The 15,380-nt window shown below is 44.7% G+C and overlaps 1 protein-coding gene across 9 annotated transcripts; it reads left to right on the top strand.

The window, feature by feature from the left end:
* Nucleotides 1-4,062: 4,062 nt before the first annotated feature.
* Nucleotides 4,063-7,841, top strand: LOC123052690 (uncharacterized). 9 transcript variants are annotated; one of them, XM_044475999.1, is made up of 7 exons: nucleotides 4,079-4,595; nucleotides 4,714-4,830; nucleotides 4,950-5,112; nucleotides 5,293-5,587; nucleotides 6,401-6,475; nucleotides 6,568-6,678; nucleotides 7,483-7,841. In XM_044475999.1, exons 4-7 carry the CDS (start codon nucleotides 5,401-5,403, stop codon nucleotides 7,575-7,577), a joined length of 468 nt encoding a protein of 155 aa, XP_044331934.1. In that variant the 5' UTR covers nucleotides 4,079-4,595; nucleotides 4,714-4,830; nucleotides 4,950-5,112; nucleotides 5,293-5,400; the 3' UTR covers nucleotides 7,578-7,841. The 9 variants fall into 9 exon arrangements, with proteins under 9 accessions (XP_044331938.1, XP_044331939.1, XP_044331937.1 ...); XM_044476002.1 differs by lacking the exon at nucleotides 4,714-4,830 and having other exon boundaries at nucleotides 4,070-4,293; nucleotides 5,229-5,587; XM_044476001.1 differs by lacking the exon at nucleotides 4,714-4,830 and having other exon boundaries at nucleotides 4,070-4,595; nucleotides 5,229-5,587.
* The last annotated feature ends 7,539 nt before the right edge of the window (nucleotides 7,842-15,380 follow it).

Below are 15,380 nucleotides of genomic sequence, written 5' to 3'. Positions count from 1 at the left end.
TAGAAAATCTTCCTCGGCAAATTTCCAAAGTTTTTGTTCAGCTAGAACCATTGTGAAGGAAGTACTAGCTAGGCATATCCTAATGAGTTGAATTTTTTCTGCATCTTCTATATGACCAAATCATAGCTCACAAAATTTGAGACCCATCTAACAGTCCATGTGAGCTCACCATCCAATCTTTGTTTCTGGTAATATTTTCAGTTTGTGAAGCAACTATATTTTATATTAGTTTATAATTGCTGAAAATTTACCAGGGCATGACCGTGCCCATAAAACCTCCCTCCACCAAATTTTAGCTCATTTAATCTAGCCAATTTCCCTCAATATTTTTTCCCAATTTTCTATTCAGTGGAGAGCACTGTGAAGGAAGTACCATTTTTATTTATCCAAATTATATGAAATTTTTAGAGTGCCTTCATATGCCCAAATTATCATCCTCCTCCAAATTTCAACTCAATCCATTCGTTCATTTGAGCCCAGCTTCAACATTCATATTTCTGTCCAGTGTGGTACTTTGCAAAGCAAGTGCCACCTAGGCTCCTCCATTTGAGCTGCAAATTTGCCAAGACAGTATCCTTAGTAGATGATCATCCTCGGCCAAAACTTAGGCCCATTGGCCATGTGCATTTTCCCTGCCACTAATCAAACACTTGGCTGCTAATTCATGTTTGAGCTCAGTTCAGTCTCCTCATGAGATTCTTGTATTGCCTTCTTCTTCCTAACACCTACCGGGGGAGTACCCAACCCACCAGACATGCCAAGGCCACCCGGAACGCGTGGCAACGCCACGGTCACGCGGTGACCACGCTGCTGGCATGCCAATTTACGCGCTCTAGAGTTGGGCACCTCGGCCACCGTCCAAACCTCGACGTCTCGCCACCACACCATGTATTTTTGATTAAATAGATACTTATTCACCTAGAAATGATTTTTGGAAATAATAAAGAGCAAACTATAAGGCAGCTGCCGTTCAAATTTGACCCGCTTCCTCTTGAATAGGCGGAAATTTGTCTTTTTCTCAAGAGGTGGATCAAAACTATTGACACACAACCATTTTGTCAACTGTACATTAAATATGGCCTAATATTGTAGAAAATTGATTTGGTCCAATTTTGCAACAAATATGTGGTAGGTCCTTCACAAAAAAACTCATTTTGGACATTCGAAAAAATGATTTTTTCCTCCAAAGAAAATGAAAACTTCCTTAGGCAACATCGTTTGCCATTACAAGATGCACCCTTGTGCACAATATGAGATCATTTGAACAAACTATGCCATGAATGTGGCCATAAGATTGATAATTTGGCTTGAAAGCCATGAATCCTCACACATGATAACTCATTTCTAAGAACACTTTTTTAAATAATTGCCGTATTAAAAGTTTATTATTTTTCCTGGTAACCTTCTCACATATAATGACACAAATGCGAAGTTTTTTCAATTTTTCAATTTTTTTTTAAATTTTCATGCCCATTTCAAAATGCGGTCAAAACGGCGGGCATGACCGTTCCTAGCTAGTGGTTGAATCTTGGAAAAATTTTGGTGCTTCTCTAATTAAATATATATACTTATGTACCTAAAAATGATTTTTGGAAAAAAATCATGAGCAAACTTTGAGGCAGCTGTAGTTCAAACTTGACCCACTTCCAGCTGAATCGGGGAAAATTTGTCTTTTTCACGAGAGGTGGATCAAAACTTTTGACACCCATCCATTTGGTCAACTGTACATTTTATATGGCCTAATATTTTAGAAAATTTATTTGGTCGGATTTTACAACAAATATATGGTAGGTCCTTCACAAAAAAATCATTTTGGGCACTCGAAAAATGGAAAATGAATTTTTCATCCAAAGAAAATGAAATCTTCCTTAGGCAACATTGTTTTCCATTCCAAGATGCACCCTTGTGCAAAATATGAGATCATGTGAGCAAACTATGTCATGAATGTGGCCATAAGATTGATCATTTGGCTTGAAAGCCATGAATCTTCCTACATGATAGCTCATTTCTTAGAACACCTTCTAAAAAAGATTTTTGTATTACAAGTTTGTTATTTTTACTGGTAATTTGGTCTCATATAAAGACACAATGCGAAAGTTTTCCATTTTTTGTTTTTTGTTTTGAATTTTCTATGCCCGTTTCAAAATGCGGTCAAAACGGCGGGCATGACCGTTCCTAGCAAGTGGTTGAATCTTGGAATTTTTTTGGTGTTTCTATGATTAAATAGACCTAGAAATGATTTTTTGAAAAAATAGAGAGCAAACAATAAGGCAGCTGCGGTTGAAATTTGACCCGTTTCCTACTTAATCGGCGAAAATTTGTCTTTTTCACGAGAGGTGCATAAAAGCTTTTGACACCCAACCATTTGGTCAATTATACATTAAATATGGCCTAATATTTTAGAAAAATGATTTGGTCAAATTTTGCAACAAATATAAGGTAGGTCCTTAACAAAGAAATTCATTTTGAGCACTCGAAAAATGGAAAATTATTTTTTCATCCAAAGAAAATGAAAAGTTCCTTATGGAACATTGTTTTCCATTACGAGATGCACCATTGTGCACAATATGAGATCAAGTGAGCAAACTATGCCATGAATGTGGCCACTTGAAAGCCACGAATCTTCACACATGATAGCTCATTTCTTAGAACACCTTTTTAAAATAATTGCCGTATTACAATTTTATTATTTTTACTGGTAAGTTGGTCTTATATAAAGACATAATGGGAAGGTTTTCCATTTTTTTGAATTTTCTATGCCCATTTCAAAATGCGGTCAAAATGGTGGGCATGACCGTTCCTAGCTAGTGGTTGAATCTTGGAAAACTTTTGGTGTTTCTTTGATTAAATAGATACTTATTTACCTAGAAATAATTTTTGGAAAAAATAAAGAGCAAACGATAAGGTGGCTGCAGTTAAAATTTGACCCGTTTCCAACCGAATCGGCGAAAATTTGTCTTTTTCATGAGAGGTGGACAAAAGCTTTTGACACCCATTTGGTCAGTTGTACATTAAATATGGCCTAATATTTTAGAAAATTTATTTGGTCCAATTTTGCAACAAATATATGGTAGGTCCTTCACAAAAAAACTCATTTTGGGCACTCAAAAAATGGAAAATGATTTTTTCATGCAAAGAAAATGAAAACATCTATAGGCAACATTGTTTGCCATTCCAAGATGCACCCTTATGCACAATATGAGATCATGTGAGCAAACTATGCCATGAATGTGGCCATAAGATTGATCATTTGGCTTGAAAGCCATGAATCTTCACACATGATAGCTCATTTTTTTAGAACATTTTATAAAATAATTGTGTATCACAAGTTTATTATTTTTTCCGGTAACTCGTTCACATATAATGACACAATGCGAAGGTTTTCTAATTTTTTATTTTTTTAATTTTCCATGCCCATTTCAAAATGCGGTCAAAACGACGGGCATGACCGTTCCTTGCTAGTGGTTGAATCTTGAAAAACTTTTGGTGTTTCTCTGATTAAATAGATACTTATGTAACTAGAAATTATTTTTAGAAAAAATAAAGATCAAACTATAAGGCACCTGCAGTTCAAATTTGACTCGCTTCTAGCTGAATCGGCGGAAATTTGTCTTTGTAACAAGAGGTGGATAAAAGCTTTTGTTACCCAGCCATTTGGTTAATTGTAGATTAAATATGGCCTAATATTTTAGAAAAATGATTTGGTCCAATTTTGCAACAAATATATGGTAGATCCTTCAAAAAAAAACTCATTTTAGGCACTCAAAAAATGGAAAATGAATTTTTCATCCAAAGAAAATGAAACTTCCTTACGCAACATTGTTTGCCATTCCAAGATGCACCCTTGTGCACAATATGAGATCATTTTTTTTTTGAATTTTCATGTGAAAAAGTAGAAGAAAAACAAAAGAAAAAACACAATTATATGTTGTTTATTCTCATTGATGAAATTCATTGTCACACGGATCGATGACATGGCGCCCATCCATCCATATCTCCATCCCACATCCATCCATCCATCTATCTATCAAGAGAAAAAAATGAAAAACTAAACCCACCCGCAGCCACCTACCCAAACCCTAACTCAGATCCTCGACCCACTCCTCCTCTCACACTCCTCCCCCCATCTCCTTGCTCCCGCCATCGATGGCGCCCGACCCTCCCCTCGATCCCAAATCCCCGTCTCCAAGTCACCCTCTCCCTCCCTGATCTTGATCCACCCCCACCCCCACCCCCACCCCCACCATCGACGACCCTCACCATAGATGAGATCGAGTCCGACCCCCGATCGAGGTAGGTAGCCAGCCCCCTCCCGAGACCCGATCGTCCGTGACCTCGTCTCCGCTGCCGCTCGTGCTCCCCAGACCCGCGCAACGGCATGAGGTCAAACCCACGCCCCAAAACCCCAACGGAGGGCCTCCCTCCCTCCCCAATCCTCCGCCCCAAGTCAACCCCTGCCTCCCCACGCCCATGGCTCCCCTCCCCCTCCTCCTCGCGCTCGTGCTCGCGCTCACCGGCCTGGTCGTCGTCGCCCCCTAGCCTAGCCTAGCCAGCCTTTCCCCCGTCTCTGCAGCAGCTCACCAATGCCTCCGACGGTAAATCCGCTTTCCCGCTCTCGTTACCGAATTGGAAGGTGGTAAAATGCCCGCGGCTCACAGATCTCTCCCGTCCCCTCCTCCCCTCGCAACGGCCGCCCTGCTTGCGGTGTTCCAGCGGTGGGGTCTCCGATACGGCCTGACGGTGAACCCGGGGCGCCCGTGCGGGACGCGGGACTGGATCTACTCCTTCGCGCAGAACGCATCCGTCGACTGCAGCTGCGACGGCTCGCCCGTGTGTCGCATCACACACCTGTTCATGCCCCGTCTTCCCGGCTCATCCGAGGCCTCTGGGTTTTCGGCTTTCCCGGTGCCTTTGCTTGTGTATTGACGGCTGGGATCTGGATCATGCAGGAACATCACCGGATTCTGGAATCTGACCGAGATCCCGCTGGAGCTCTTCAACTTAACGGAGCTGGTCTCTCTGTGAGTCATGGCATTGGTTTCTATTGTTGTGCAAACTGCTTACACTAGGAAATGCGAGAATTAACCAGCCTACTAGAAGCAGGACAATGAGGTCAGTCCCTCCACTACTCCTCCTCACAGCGCCCCATCTCTTCCTCCCTTTCAGCATTTTGAGTTTGGATCCGTGATTGCAGCACCTCCTCAAAGCTTGCTTCTCTGTGATTGCAGCGATGTCACTTGATGAGTTGATGCCGTTCATGATGTGATGTTCTATATTTTTGTGATGTTGTAGATCAAGGTACCTAACAACTACCAGCAGTTCATCAGCATCCTGACTGGCCATGTTAACTCTGCCTCCTACTTCTCGACGGACACCGCATCCTTCCCTGGTAGGCTTCCAATGGACGCCTGCCTATGCCCTGCTGCTTCCGCGCCGATGCCGGCCACCGCGCCCAGTCGCCACGACCAGCGACAGCAGTCTCCTCGGCGGCTGACGGTGTGCAGGTGTGCACCCTGGCCCTGGGGCCTGGAGACGTGCATCGTAGAAGGCCAACAGCTAGGAGCTGAGCAGCCGTACAAAGCCGAAGGTAAGATTGAGGTGGACCAGATTGCTAATTTCTACCTAGTACAGTACATGTTCCTTGATTGCTAGAGAGCTACCAAGTGCATAGGATGAATCCTAGCTTGTACAAATAAATGAATGATAAGCAGGCTAAGCAACATAATAACCAGGCTTCAGTTGTCTGCTAATTGCTATCCAGTACAGTACATGAACACATTTACATATTTGTTGAACTTCTCAATGTATGCACTATGTAGGCTTACACAAAACTGAGACTTAATTCTGAGTTTTAGTATGTTTGTAAGACCAAGTTGATATATTTCTATGTGGTATTGGTAAATTAATTAGAAATGTGCACACATCATATTTGTTGTTAATTGTTTTTTAGGTGGACCACCCTATTTTCAATTGCTAGAACTGCCATTGATGCTGATGCTGCACTAGTGGCAATGTGGCATATCCGTGTAGTGCCTTTGCTATAGTTGCTCACTGTCCTATGCTATAGGTCACGCGCAATAAGGATTTCTACTGATTTATTACTTAGGGTCAAGCTGGTGGGAAGGGTTTAGTGCTTCAATGGTACCTGATATTAGATGTAATTTTTGTTATGATTATTAAAGAATACTATCAACTATTATTAAATAGCACAACTAGTGATCTGCGTGGTTCTAGTGAATGGGCAGATGCAGATGTAGACAACAGTGATGTGCACTGATAGTACTGCAGTAGTAGCAACAGACTAGGTATCTTTGAAGAAAAGCTTGTTACAAAATTGATGCATCTGATTAAACTAATGTGTAATTTGTTGTCCGCAACTAACACGTAAATGCTCTCTCAGGTGTCAGAGTAGCAGCGAGCAACATAACTTTTCTCGCAGAAGGTGAAGAGGTCGTCGTTCTGCACGTCGGACAAGGTATTGTCGTCTTACAAATTCTTACAAGAGTTTCAGACCTTGACACAAACATAATGAATTGATGTGTGTATATGCCATGGAATTTTGAGCAGGTTCTTCAGCTGTCGGACGAGGTGGAGGCACTCTTCCTGAAGCACTTCGCGGGCAACAACACGAGGTGCAGGTGACATCCATTAATCTCACTGAGGCGAATTTGGAATTTTGTGAGAATGCAACCTTTTGGGAATTCTGGACTATTCTTTTGCAGTAATATAATGATATTAGATGTCTGCTGGTTGCTATATTTGGGCAAGACGAACTGAATTGAATGTTGCTATTTTCTTTTTGATGTACACACACAAATGATTGTCACTCATGAACAACAAGAAACCATACTAGCTACTACCTATGTGTTCCAGATATTGTTGTACGTATTATTTCTTTTTTACTTCTAGAGCTATAGTGCTCTTGGACTATCATCCAATTGCTTGCTGTTGCTGCATACATGTATCTCAAGCATTGCACATTTGTGTTTGTTTAGGCAGACAACTACTCATATAATATGCAAACAACAACAGAGCTAGTGATGCTATTCTAAAATTAATGTGTACTTGTCAAACTCAAGATTACACATGTTAAAAGTTTCTAATGTCCTCTTTCTTTGAAATTGAAAGAGTCCTTCTAGCTTGTGTAGGTGTCTTGCGATCCTATTCTAATTAATGTGTATAGTGCAAGCTCTTGTTTTTGTCCAAATGTGTGCACATAAGTTCAATTACCTTCTGAGAAATTGTTGATGCATTTTTTTCAGTTTCTCAAATACAAAATAGCTTGCTCCTTCTAGTTGTGGCATCCCCACTGTTATCTTTATGATGTTGTTCCTCACTAATATAATATTTACTGATTATTGGTAGTCACTAGTATTCACTGATAACTATGCCTCGTTTTGATTGTTCTATTGTTATTTATGCCAAAAAGTTAACATGTTTGAATTTATTTTGTTCCTAACTATTTTGTTTTATAACATGTAGATGGTGGCCTCTATTCATGTTTCGTCGTGAGCTCTAGGATGAAGAAGTTGGAAGAAGCAATGCATGCCGGATCTAGGCATGCATGCATGCTCTAGTATCCCTGCTTCTGAAGCTAGCTAGGGAGGCGCAGGACTTTGTTGTAATGCTGATTTTTCTGAGAATTTTGTTGTACAGGGTATAAGAGTATATATAGGCGAAAGAACTAGGTCGGTGGAGCTACGAGGGGCCGACGAGGGTGGGGGGCGTGTCCTCCTGCCTCGTGGCTGCCTCGTTGCTTCCTTGACGTCCACTCAAAGTCTCCTGGATTGCGTTTGTTCCAAAAAAGATCCTCGGGAAGGTTTCGTTCCATTTGGATTCCATTTGATACTTTTTTTTTCTGTGGAACACTGAAATAGGCAAAAAAAACAACAATTTGCACTTGGCCTTCGGTTAATAGGTTAGTCTCAAAAATAATATAAAAAGGTATATTAAATCTCATTAAACATCCAAAATAGATAGTATAATAGCATGGAATAATCAAAATTATAGATACGTTGGAGACGTATCAATGATCCAGACATGCCTAGAAAAGTAAATCGGACAAACGGTCGAGGCATACGTGGACGATGTGGTCATCAAGACCAAACACGTCAGTCAGCTGGTGAACGACCTTCGCCAAACCTTTGAAAGCCTGCCGGCTTATGATATACGGCTTAATCTGGACAAATGTGTCTTCGGAGTTCTCACGGGCAAGCTGCTGGGACTTACTGTATCCCATAGAGGAATAGAGGCTAATTCGGCTAAAATCCGAGCCCTGTCCCAGCTAGTGGCACCCACGGAGCTGAAGCACGTCCAAAAACTGGCCGGGTGTGTGGCGGCCTTGAGCCGCTTTATTTTCCGACTTGGTGAAAAGGCCCTACTTCTCTACAGGCTGTTTAAAGGGACCAAAAACTTTGAACGGACCGACGAAGCAACGGCTGCATTGGAAGAAATTAAAACGCTATTGGCTGGCAATCCCACCTTAGCAGCGCCTAGCGCTGGTGGACCAATGTTGTTATACATCTCGACCACAAATCAAGAGGTCAGTGCAGTTCTCGTCGTTGAATGAGAGACAGAGGGTCACAAACTTCAGGTGCAAAAGCCGGTCTACTACATATCAGATGTGCTCACCCCGTGCAAAACAAGGTATACACATCACCAAAAGATCGCCTATGCAGTTTTCATGGCATCTCGAAAGCTTCGATACTACTTTCAACAGTGTTCGGTCACGGTGGCATCTGAAGTACCACCGAATGACATAATTAACAACAGGGATGCCACAGGCCGCATAGCCAAATGGGACATTGAGCTCCTCCCTTTCAAAATTATATACCGACCATGCAGAGCTATTAAATATCAGGTGTTGGCTATTTTTGTCGCCGAATGGACGGAAGTCGAGCTCCCCATGGAATACAGTACGTACACGCATGGGACGATGTACTTCGACAGCTCCAAAATGCTTGTCGTACTAGGGGCTGGAGTAATTCTCACGTCCCCCATCGGGGACAATATCCGGTACATACTATAGATAATGTACACCGATTCCAACAACGCGGCCGAGTACGAGGCTCGGTTGCATGGACTTTGGATGACAGTGTCAATGGGTGCATCGGCTCGAGGTGCGAGGAGACTCTAATCTCGCCATCTCTCGGGTCAACTGCGAATTCGACACAAAAGACCCAAAAATGAAAGGATATCATAATGCCGTCCTCAAAATATCTGCCCAGTTTGAGGGGTTGGAATGCCATCATGTCTCCAGAGACAACAATCAAGTTGCCGATATCCTTGCCCGCATGGGTGCTAGGCGTGACCCTGTCCCCAAGAAGACCTTTTTGGAATGATTCTTTAAGCCATCCGTGGTATGGCAAGATGGTGGCAAGGACGCTGAGGCCAATGGTCCAGAAAAGATCACCCCTCCTATCATCGAGCCGAATGAAGAAATTATTGTGGGCCCGGCACTCAAAGAAAAGTCTTCGGCCAATGAAGTCATGGCAGTAATCGCGCCATGGACCGAGCCCTTCCTCGCCTATCTTCTCCGCCAAGAGCTCCCCGATGACCAACTGAGGCAAGGCGCATAATTCGGCGCTCTAAAGCCTATAACGTCCACAAGGGTGAACTGTACAAGAAATGCACTACCGGGGTCATTCAAAGATGCGTATCCAAAGAGGAGGGGAGGCAGGTCTTGGTCGGGATACACACCGACATGGCCAGTTATCACACGGCAGCTCAGGCCCTGGCCAGCAAGGCCTTTCGAGCCGGGTTCTTTTGGCCCACTGCTCGCGCAGATGCCCACTCACTCGTCCAACATTGCGTTGGATGCCAGCTCTTTGCAAATCAAAGTCACATGCCCCCCACGGCTCTTTGGACGATGCCGATCACCTGGCCGTTCACGGTCTGCGTGCTAGACATGGTCGGACCACTTAAAGGGGGGGGGGGCAAGAAAAAGAAGTATCTACTGGTTATGGTCGACAAATTCACTAAATGGATTGAGGCGAAACCAGTAACTTTAGCCATGTTCGGACCGGTCATCGACTTTATATCCAGCGTGGTCCATAGTTACAGTGTTCCCCATAGTATAATAATGGACACCAGATCTAATTTCACAGCCCAGGAAGTAAAGGACTGGTGCGCCAACTTGGGCATTAAGCTCGACTACGCCTCCGTATATCACCCACAGTCCAATGGACAGGTCGAACGAGCCAATGGACTAATCCTGAGCGGCATTAAGCCCTGACTGGTCCGTTCCTTGAAAGAGTCCGAGTGCCACTGGGTGGAGGAGCTCGACTCTGTATTATGGGGCCTGCATACCATGCCTAATTGATCCACGGGATACACACTGTTTTTCATGGTGTATCGGGCAGAGGCGGTCCTCACCAGCGATCTTATCCATGACGCACCTAGAGTGTGCATGTACGAAGAAAAGGAGGACGAGCTAGATCGGCAAGACAACCTGGACGCCCTAGAAGAGGAGCACGACATAGCTCGGGCCTGCTCTACCTTTTACCAACAACAGGCTCGGCGCTACCAAAGTAGGGAAGTTCGGGCGAAGGCATATCATGTGGGCGAACTCGTCTTGCGCCTCCAGAAGAAGCAGAAGAATAAGCTATCACCCAAATGGGAGGGCCCCTTCATAATTGATCAAGTGCTCACAAGGCGAGTGTATCGTCTCCGCAACCCAACGGACAATCGCCTCGAACTAAACCCATGGAACGCAGCTCGACTACGGCTAGACCGGTGTCATCACCCTCCCTGGTCCTTTCTTCCTTTTACATTCTTTTATTTATTTATTCATTTATTTATTCATTTATTTATTTAGTATTTCCCAGGTTGTGTTCGGTTAAGTCGAGCTACGTTAAGTTTTTCTTGGCAAACATCTTCAAATGTACCACCCAGTCATACATGGCGGCTTCCTTTACGAAGCCGATAAATACATCTTAAGTGCATTCATTAGTCTCTGTCGTGTTGTCACCCTTCCAATATCATTTTAAAGCCACTATATGCATCAATTTGACTTAAGATTTGGCCAAGCTGGGTTGCCTTTCTCCTATGCTTACCCCCTATGTTCTCGATTGTCTGGCTAGGGAGTAAAGGGAGAACCTCCGGATTGTTGTGTCCCGATTACCCGGGTGCGTACCTCAGATGGGTGAAGCCGAAAGCTAGCGTTCTTAAGAATATAATTGGTCGGCCATGAGGAAGTGAAAATAATTGGTGGCCATCACCAATGTTCGGGGTTACTTTCCCGTGTTGGGAATCGTAGCATAATTTTAAAATTTTCCTACGCTCACCAAGATGCATCTATGGAGTCTACTAGCAACGAGGGGAAAGGAGTGCATCTACATACCCTTGTAGATCGCGAGCGGAAGCGTTCCAATGAACGTGGATGACGGAGTCGTACTCGCCGTGATCCAAATCACCGATGACCGAGTGCCGAACGGACGACACCTCCGTGTTCAACACACGTACGGTGCAGCAACGTCTCCTCCTTCTTGATCTAGCAAGGGGAAGGAGAGGTTGATGGAGATCCAGCAGCACGACGGCGTGGTGGTGGATGTAGCGGGTCTCCGGCAGGGCTTCGCCGAGCTTCTGCGAGAGAGAGAGAGGTGTTGCAGGGGAGGAGGGAGGCGCCCAAGGCTGTGTGTTGCTGCCCTCCCCCCTTTATATAGGCCCCCTGGGGGGGCGTCGGCCCCTGGAGATGGGATCTCAAGGGGGGGGGGGCGGCCAAAGGGGGGAAGGGGTTGCCTTGCCCCCCAAGGCAAGGGGGAACTCCCCCACCCTAGGGTTCCCAACCCTAGGCGCATGGGGGGAGGCCCAAGGGGGGCGCCCCAGCCCACCAAGGGCTGGTTCCCTTCCACTTTCAGCCCACGGGGCCCTCCGGGATAGGTGGCCCCACCCGGTGGACCCCCGGGACCCTTCCGGTGGTCCCGGTACAATACCGGTAACCCCCGAAACTTTCCCGGTGGCCGAAACTGGACTTCCTATATATAATTCTTCACCTCCGGACCATTCCGGAACCTCTCGTGATGTCCGGGATCTCATCCGGGACTCCAAACAACTTTTGGGTTTCCGCATACACATATCTCTACAACCCTAGCGTCACCGAACCTTAAGTGTGTAGACCCTACGGGTTCGGGAGACATGCAGACATGACCGAGACGCCTCTCCGGTCAATAACCAACAGCGGGATCTGGATACCCATGTTGGCTCCCACATGTTCCACGATGATCTCATCGGATGAACCACGGTGTCGAGGATTCAATCAATCCCGTATACAATTCCCTTTGTCAATCGGTATGTTACTTGCCCGAGATTCGATCGTCGGTATCCCAATACCTTGTTCAATCTCGTTACCGGCAAGTCTCTTTACTCGTACCGCAATGCATGATCCCGTGACTAACGCCTTAGTCACATTGAGCTCATTATGATGATGCATTACCGAGTGGGCCCAAAGATACCTCTCCGTCACACGGAGTGACAAATCCCAGTCTCGATCCGTGCCAACCCAACAGACACTTTCGGAGATACCCGTAGTGCACCTTTATAGTCACCCAGTTACGTTGTGACGTTTGGCACACCCAAAGCACTCCTACGGTATCCGGGAGTTGCACGATCTCATGGTCTAAGGAAAAGATACTTGACATTGGAAAAGCTCTAGCAAACGAAACTACACGATCTTTTATGCTATGCTTAGGATTGGGTCTTGTCCATCACATCATTCTCCTAATGATGTGATCCCGTTATCAATGACATCCAATATCCATAGTCAGGAAACCATGACTATCTGTTGATCAACGAGCTAGTCAACTAGAGGCTTACTAGGGACATGTTGTAGTCTATGTATTCACACATGTATTACGATTTCCGGACAATACAATTATAGCATGAATAATAGACGATTATCATGAACAAAGAAATATAATAATAACCATTTATTATTGCCTCTAGGGCATATTTCCAACAGTCTCCCACTTGCACTAGAGTCAATAATCTAGTTACATTGTGATGAATCGAACACCCATTGCGTCCTGGTGTTGATCATGTTTTGCCCTAGGGAGAGGTTTAGTCAACGGATCTGCTACATTCAGGTCCGTCTGTACTTTACAAATATCTATGTCTCCATTTTGAACACTTTCATGAATGGAGTTGAAGCGACGCTTGATATGCCTGGTCTTCCTGTGAAACCTGGGCTCCTTCGTAAGGGCAATAGCTCCAGTGTTGTCACAGAAGAGAGTCATCGGGCCCGACGCGTTGGGAATCACCCCTAGGTCGGTAATGAACTCCTTCATCCAGACTGCTTCCTGTGCTGCCTCCGAGGCTGCCATGTACTCCGCTTCACATGTAGATCCCGCCACGACGCTTTGCTTGCAACTGCACCAGCTTACTGCTCCTCCATTCAAAATGTACACTTATCCGATCTGTGACTTCGAGTCATCCAGATCTGTGTCGAAACTAGCGTCGACGTTACCCTTTACGACGAGCTCTTCGTCACCTCCATAAACGAGAAACATATCCTTAGTCCTTTTCAGGCACTTCAGGATATTCTTGACCGCTGTCCAGTGTTCCATGCCGGGATTACTTTGGTACCTTCCTACCAAACTTACGGCAAGGTTTACATCAGGTCTGGTACACAGCATGGCATACATAATAGACCCTATGGCCGAGGCATAGGGGATGACACTCATCTTTTCTATATCTTCTGCCGTGGTCGGGCATTGAGCCGTGCTCAATTGCACACCTTGCAATACAGGCAAGAACCCCTTCTTGGACTGATCCATACTGAACTTCTTCAATATCTTGTCAAGGTATGTACTTTGTGAAAGACCAATGAGGCGTCTCGATCTATCTCTATAGATCTTGATGCCTAATATATAAGCAGCTTCTCCAAGGTCCTTCATTGAAAAACACTTATTCAAATAGGCCTTTATACTTTCCAAGAATTCTATATCATTTCCCATCAACAGTATGTCATCCACATATAATATGAGAAATGCTACAGAGCTCCCACTCACTTTCTTGAAAACACAGGCTTCTCCATAAATCTGTGTAAACCCAAACGCTTTGATCATCTCATCAAAGCGAATGTTCCAACTCCGAGATGCTTGCATCAGCCCATAGATTGAGCGCTGGAGCTTGCATACTTTGTTAGCATTCTTAGGATCGACAAAACCTTCCGGCTGCATCATATACAACTCTTCCTTAAGGAAGCCGTTAAGGAATGCCGTTTTGACGTCCATCTGCCATATCTCATAATCATAGTATGCGGCAATTGCTAACATGATTCGGACAGACTTCAGCTTCGCTACGGGTGAGAAAGTCTCATCGTAGTCAACCCCTTGAACTTGTCGATAACCCTTAGCGACAAGTCGAGCTTTGTAGATGGTCACATTACCATCCGCGTCCGTCTTCTTCTTAAAGATCCATTTGTTTTCTATGGCTCGCCGCTCATCGGGCAAGTTAGTCAAAGTCCATACTTCGTTTTCATACATGGATACTATCTCGGATTTCATGGCTTCTAGCCATTTGCCGGAATCCGGGCCCACCATCGCTTCTTCATAGTTCGAAGGTTCACCATTGTCTAACAACATGATTTCCAGGACAGGGTTGCCGTACCACTCTGGTTCGGAACGTGTCCTTGTGGACCTACGAAGTTCAGTAACTTGATCTGAAGCTTCATGATCATCATCATTAACTTCCTCCCCAGTCGGTGTAGGCACCACAGGAACATTTTCCCGCGCTGCGCTACTTTCCGGTTCGGAAGGGGTGACTATCACCTCATCAAGTTCCACTTTCCTCCCACTCAATTCTTTCGAGAGAAACTCCTTCTCTAGAAAGGACCCGTTCTTGGCAACGAAGATCTTGCCTTCGGATCTGAGGTAGAAGGTATACCCAATAGTTTCCTTAGGGTATCCTATGAAGACGCATTTTTCCGATTTGGGTTCGAGCTTTTCAGGTTGAAGTTTCTTGACATAAGCATCGCATCCCCAAACTTTTAGAAACGACAGCTTAGGTTTCTTCCCAAACCATAATTCATACGGTGTCGTCTCAACGGATTTCGACGGAGCCCTATTTAAAGTGAATGCGGCAGTCTCTAAAGCATAGCCCCAAAATGAAAGCGGTAAATCGGTAAGAGACATCATAGATCGCACCATATCCAATAGAGTGCGATTACGACCTTCGGACACACCATTGCTCTGAGGTGTTCCAGGCGGCGTGAGTTGTGAAACTATTCCACATTTCCTTAAGTGTGTACCAAATTCGTGACTTAAATATTCTCCACCACGATCTGATCGTAAGAATTTTATTTTCCTGTCACGTTGATTCTCAACCTCACTCTGAAATTCCTTGAACTTTTCAAAGGTTTCAGACTTGTGTTTCATTAGGTA

Source organism: Triticum aestivum, chromosome 2D (assembly GCF_018294505.1).
Source record: "Triticum aestivum cultivar Chinese Spring chromosome 2D, IWGSC CS RefSeq v2.1, whole genome shotgun sequence".
Classification (NCBI taxonomy): Eukaryota; Viridiplantae; Streptophyta; class Magnoliopsida; order Poales; family Poaceae; genus Triticum; species Triticum aestivum.
This window is presented reverse-complemented; position numbering and strand designations above follow the sequence as displayed.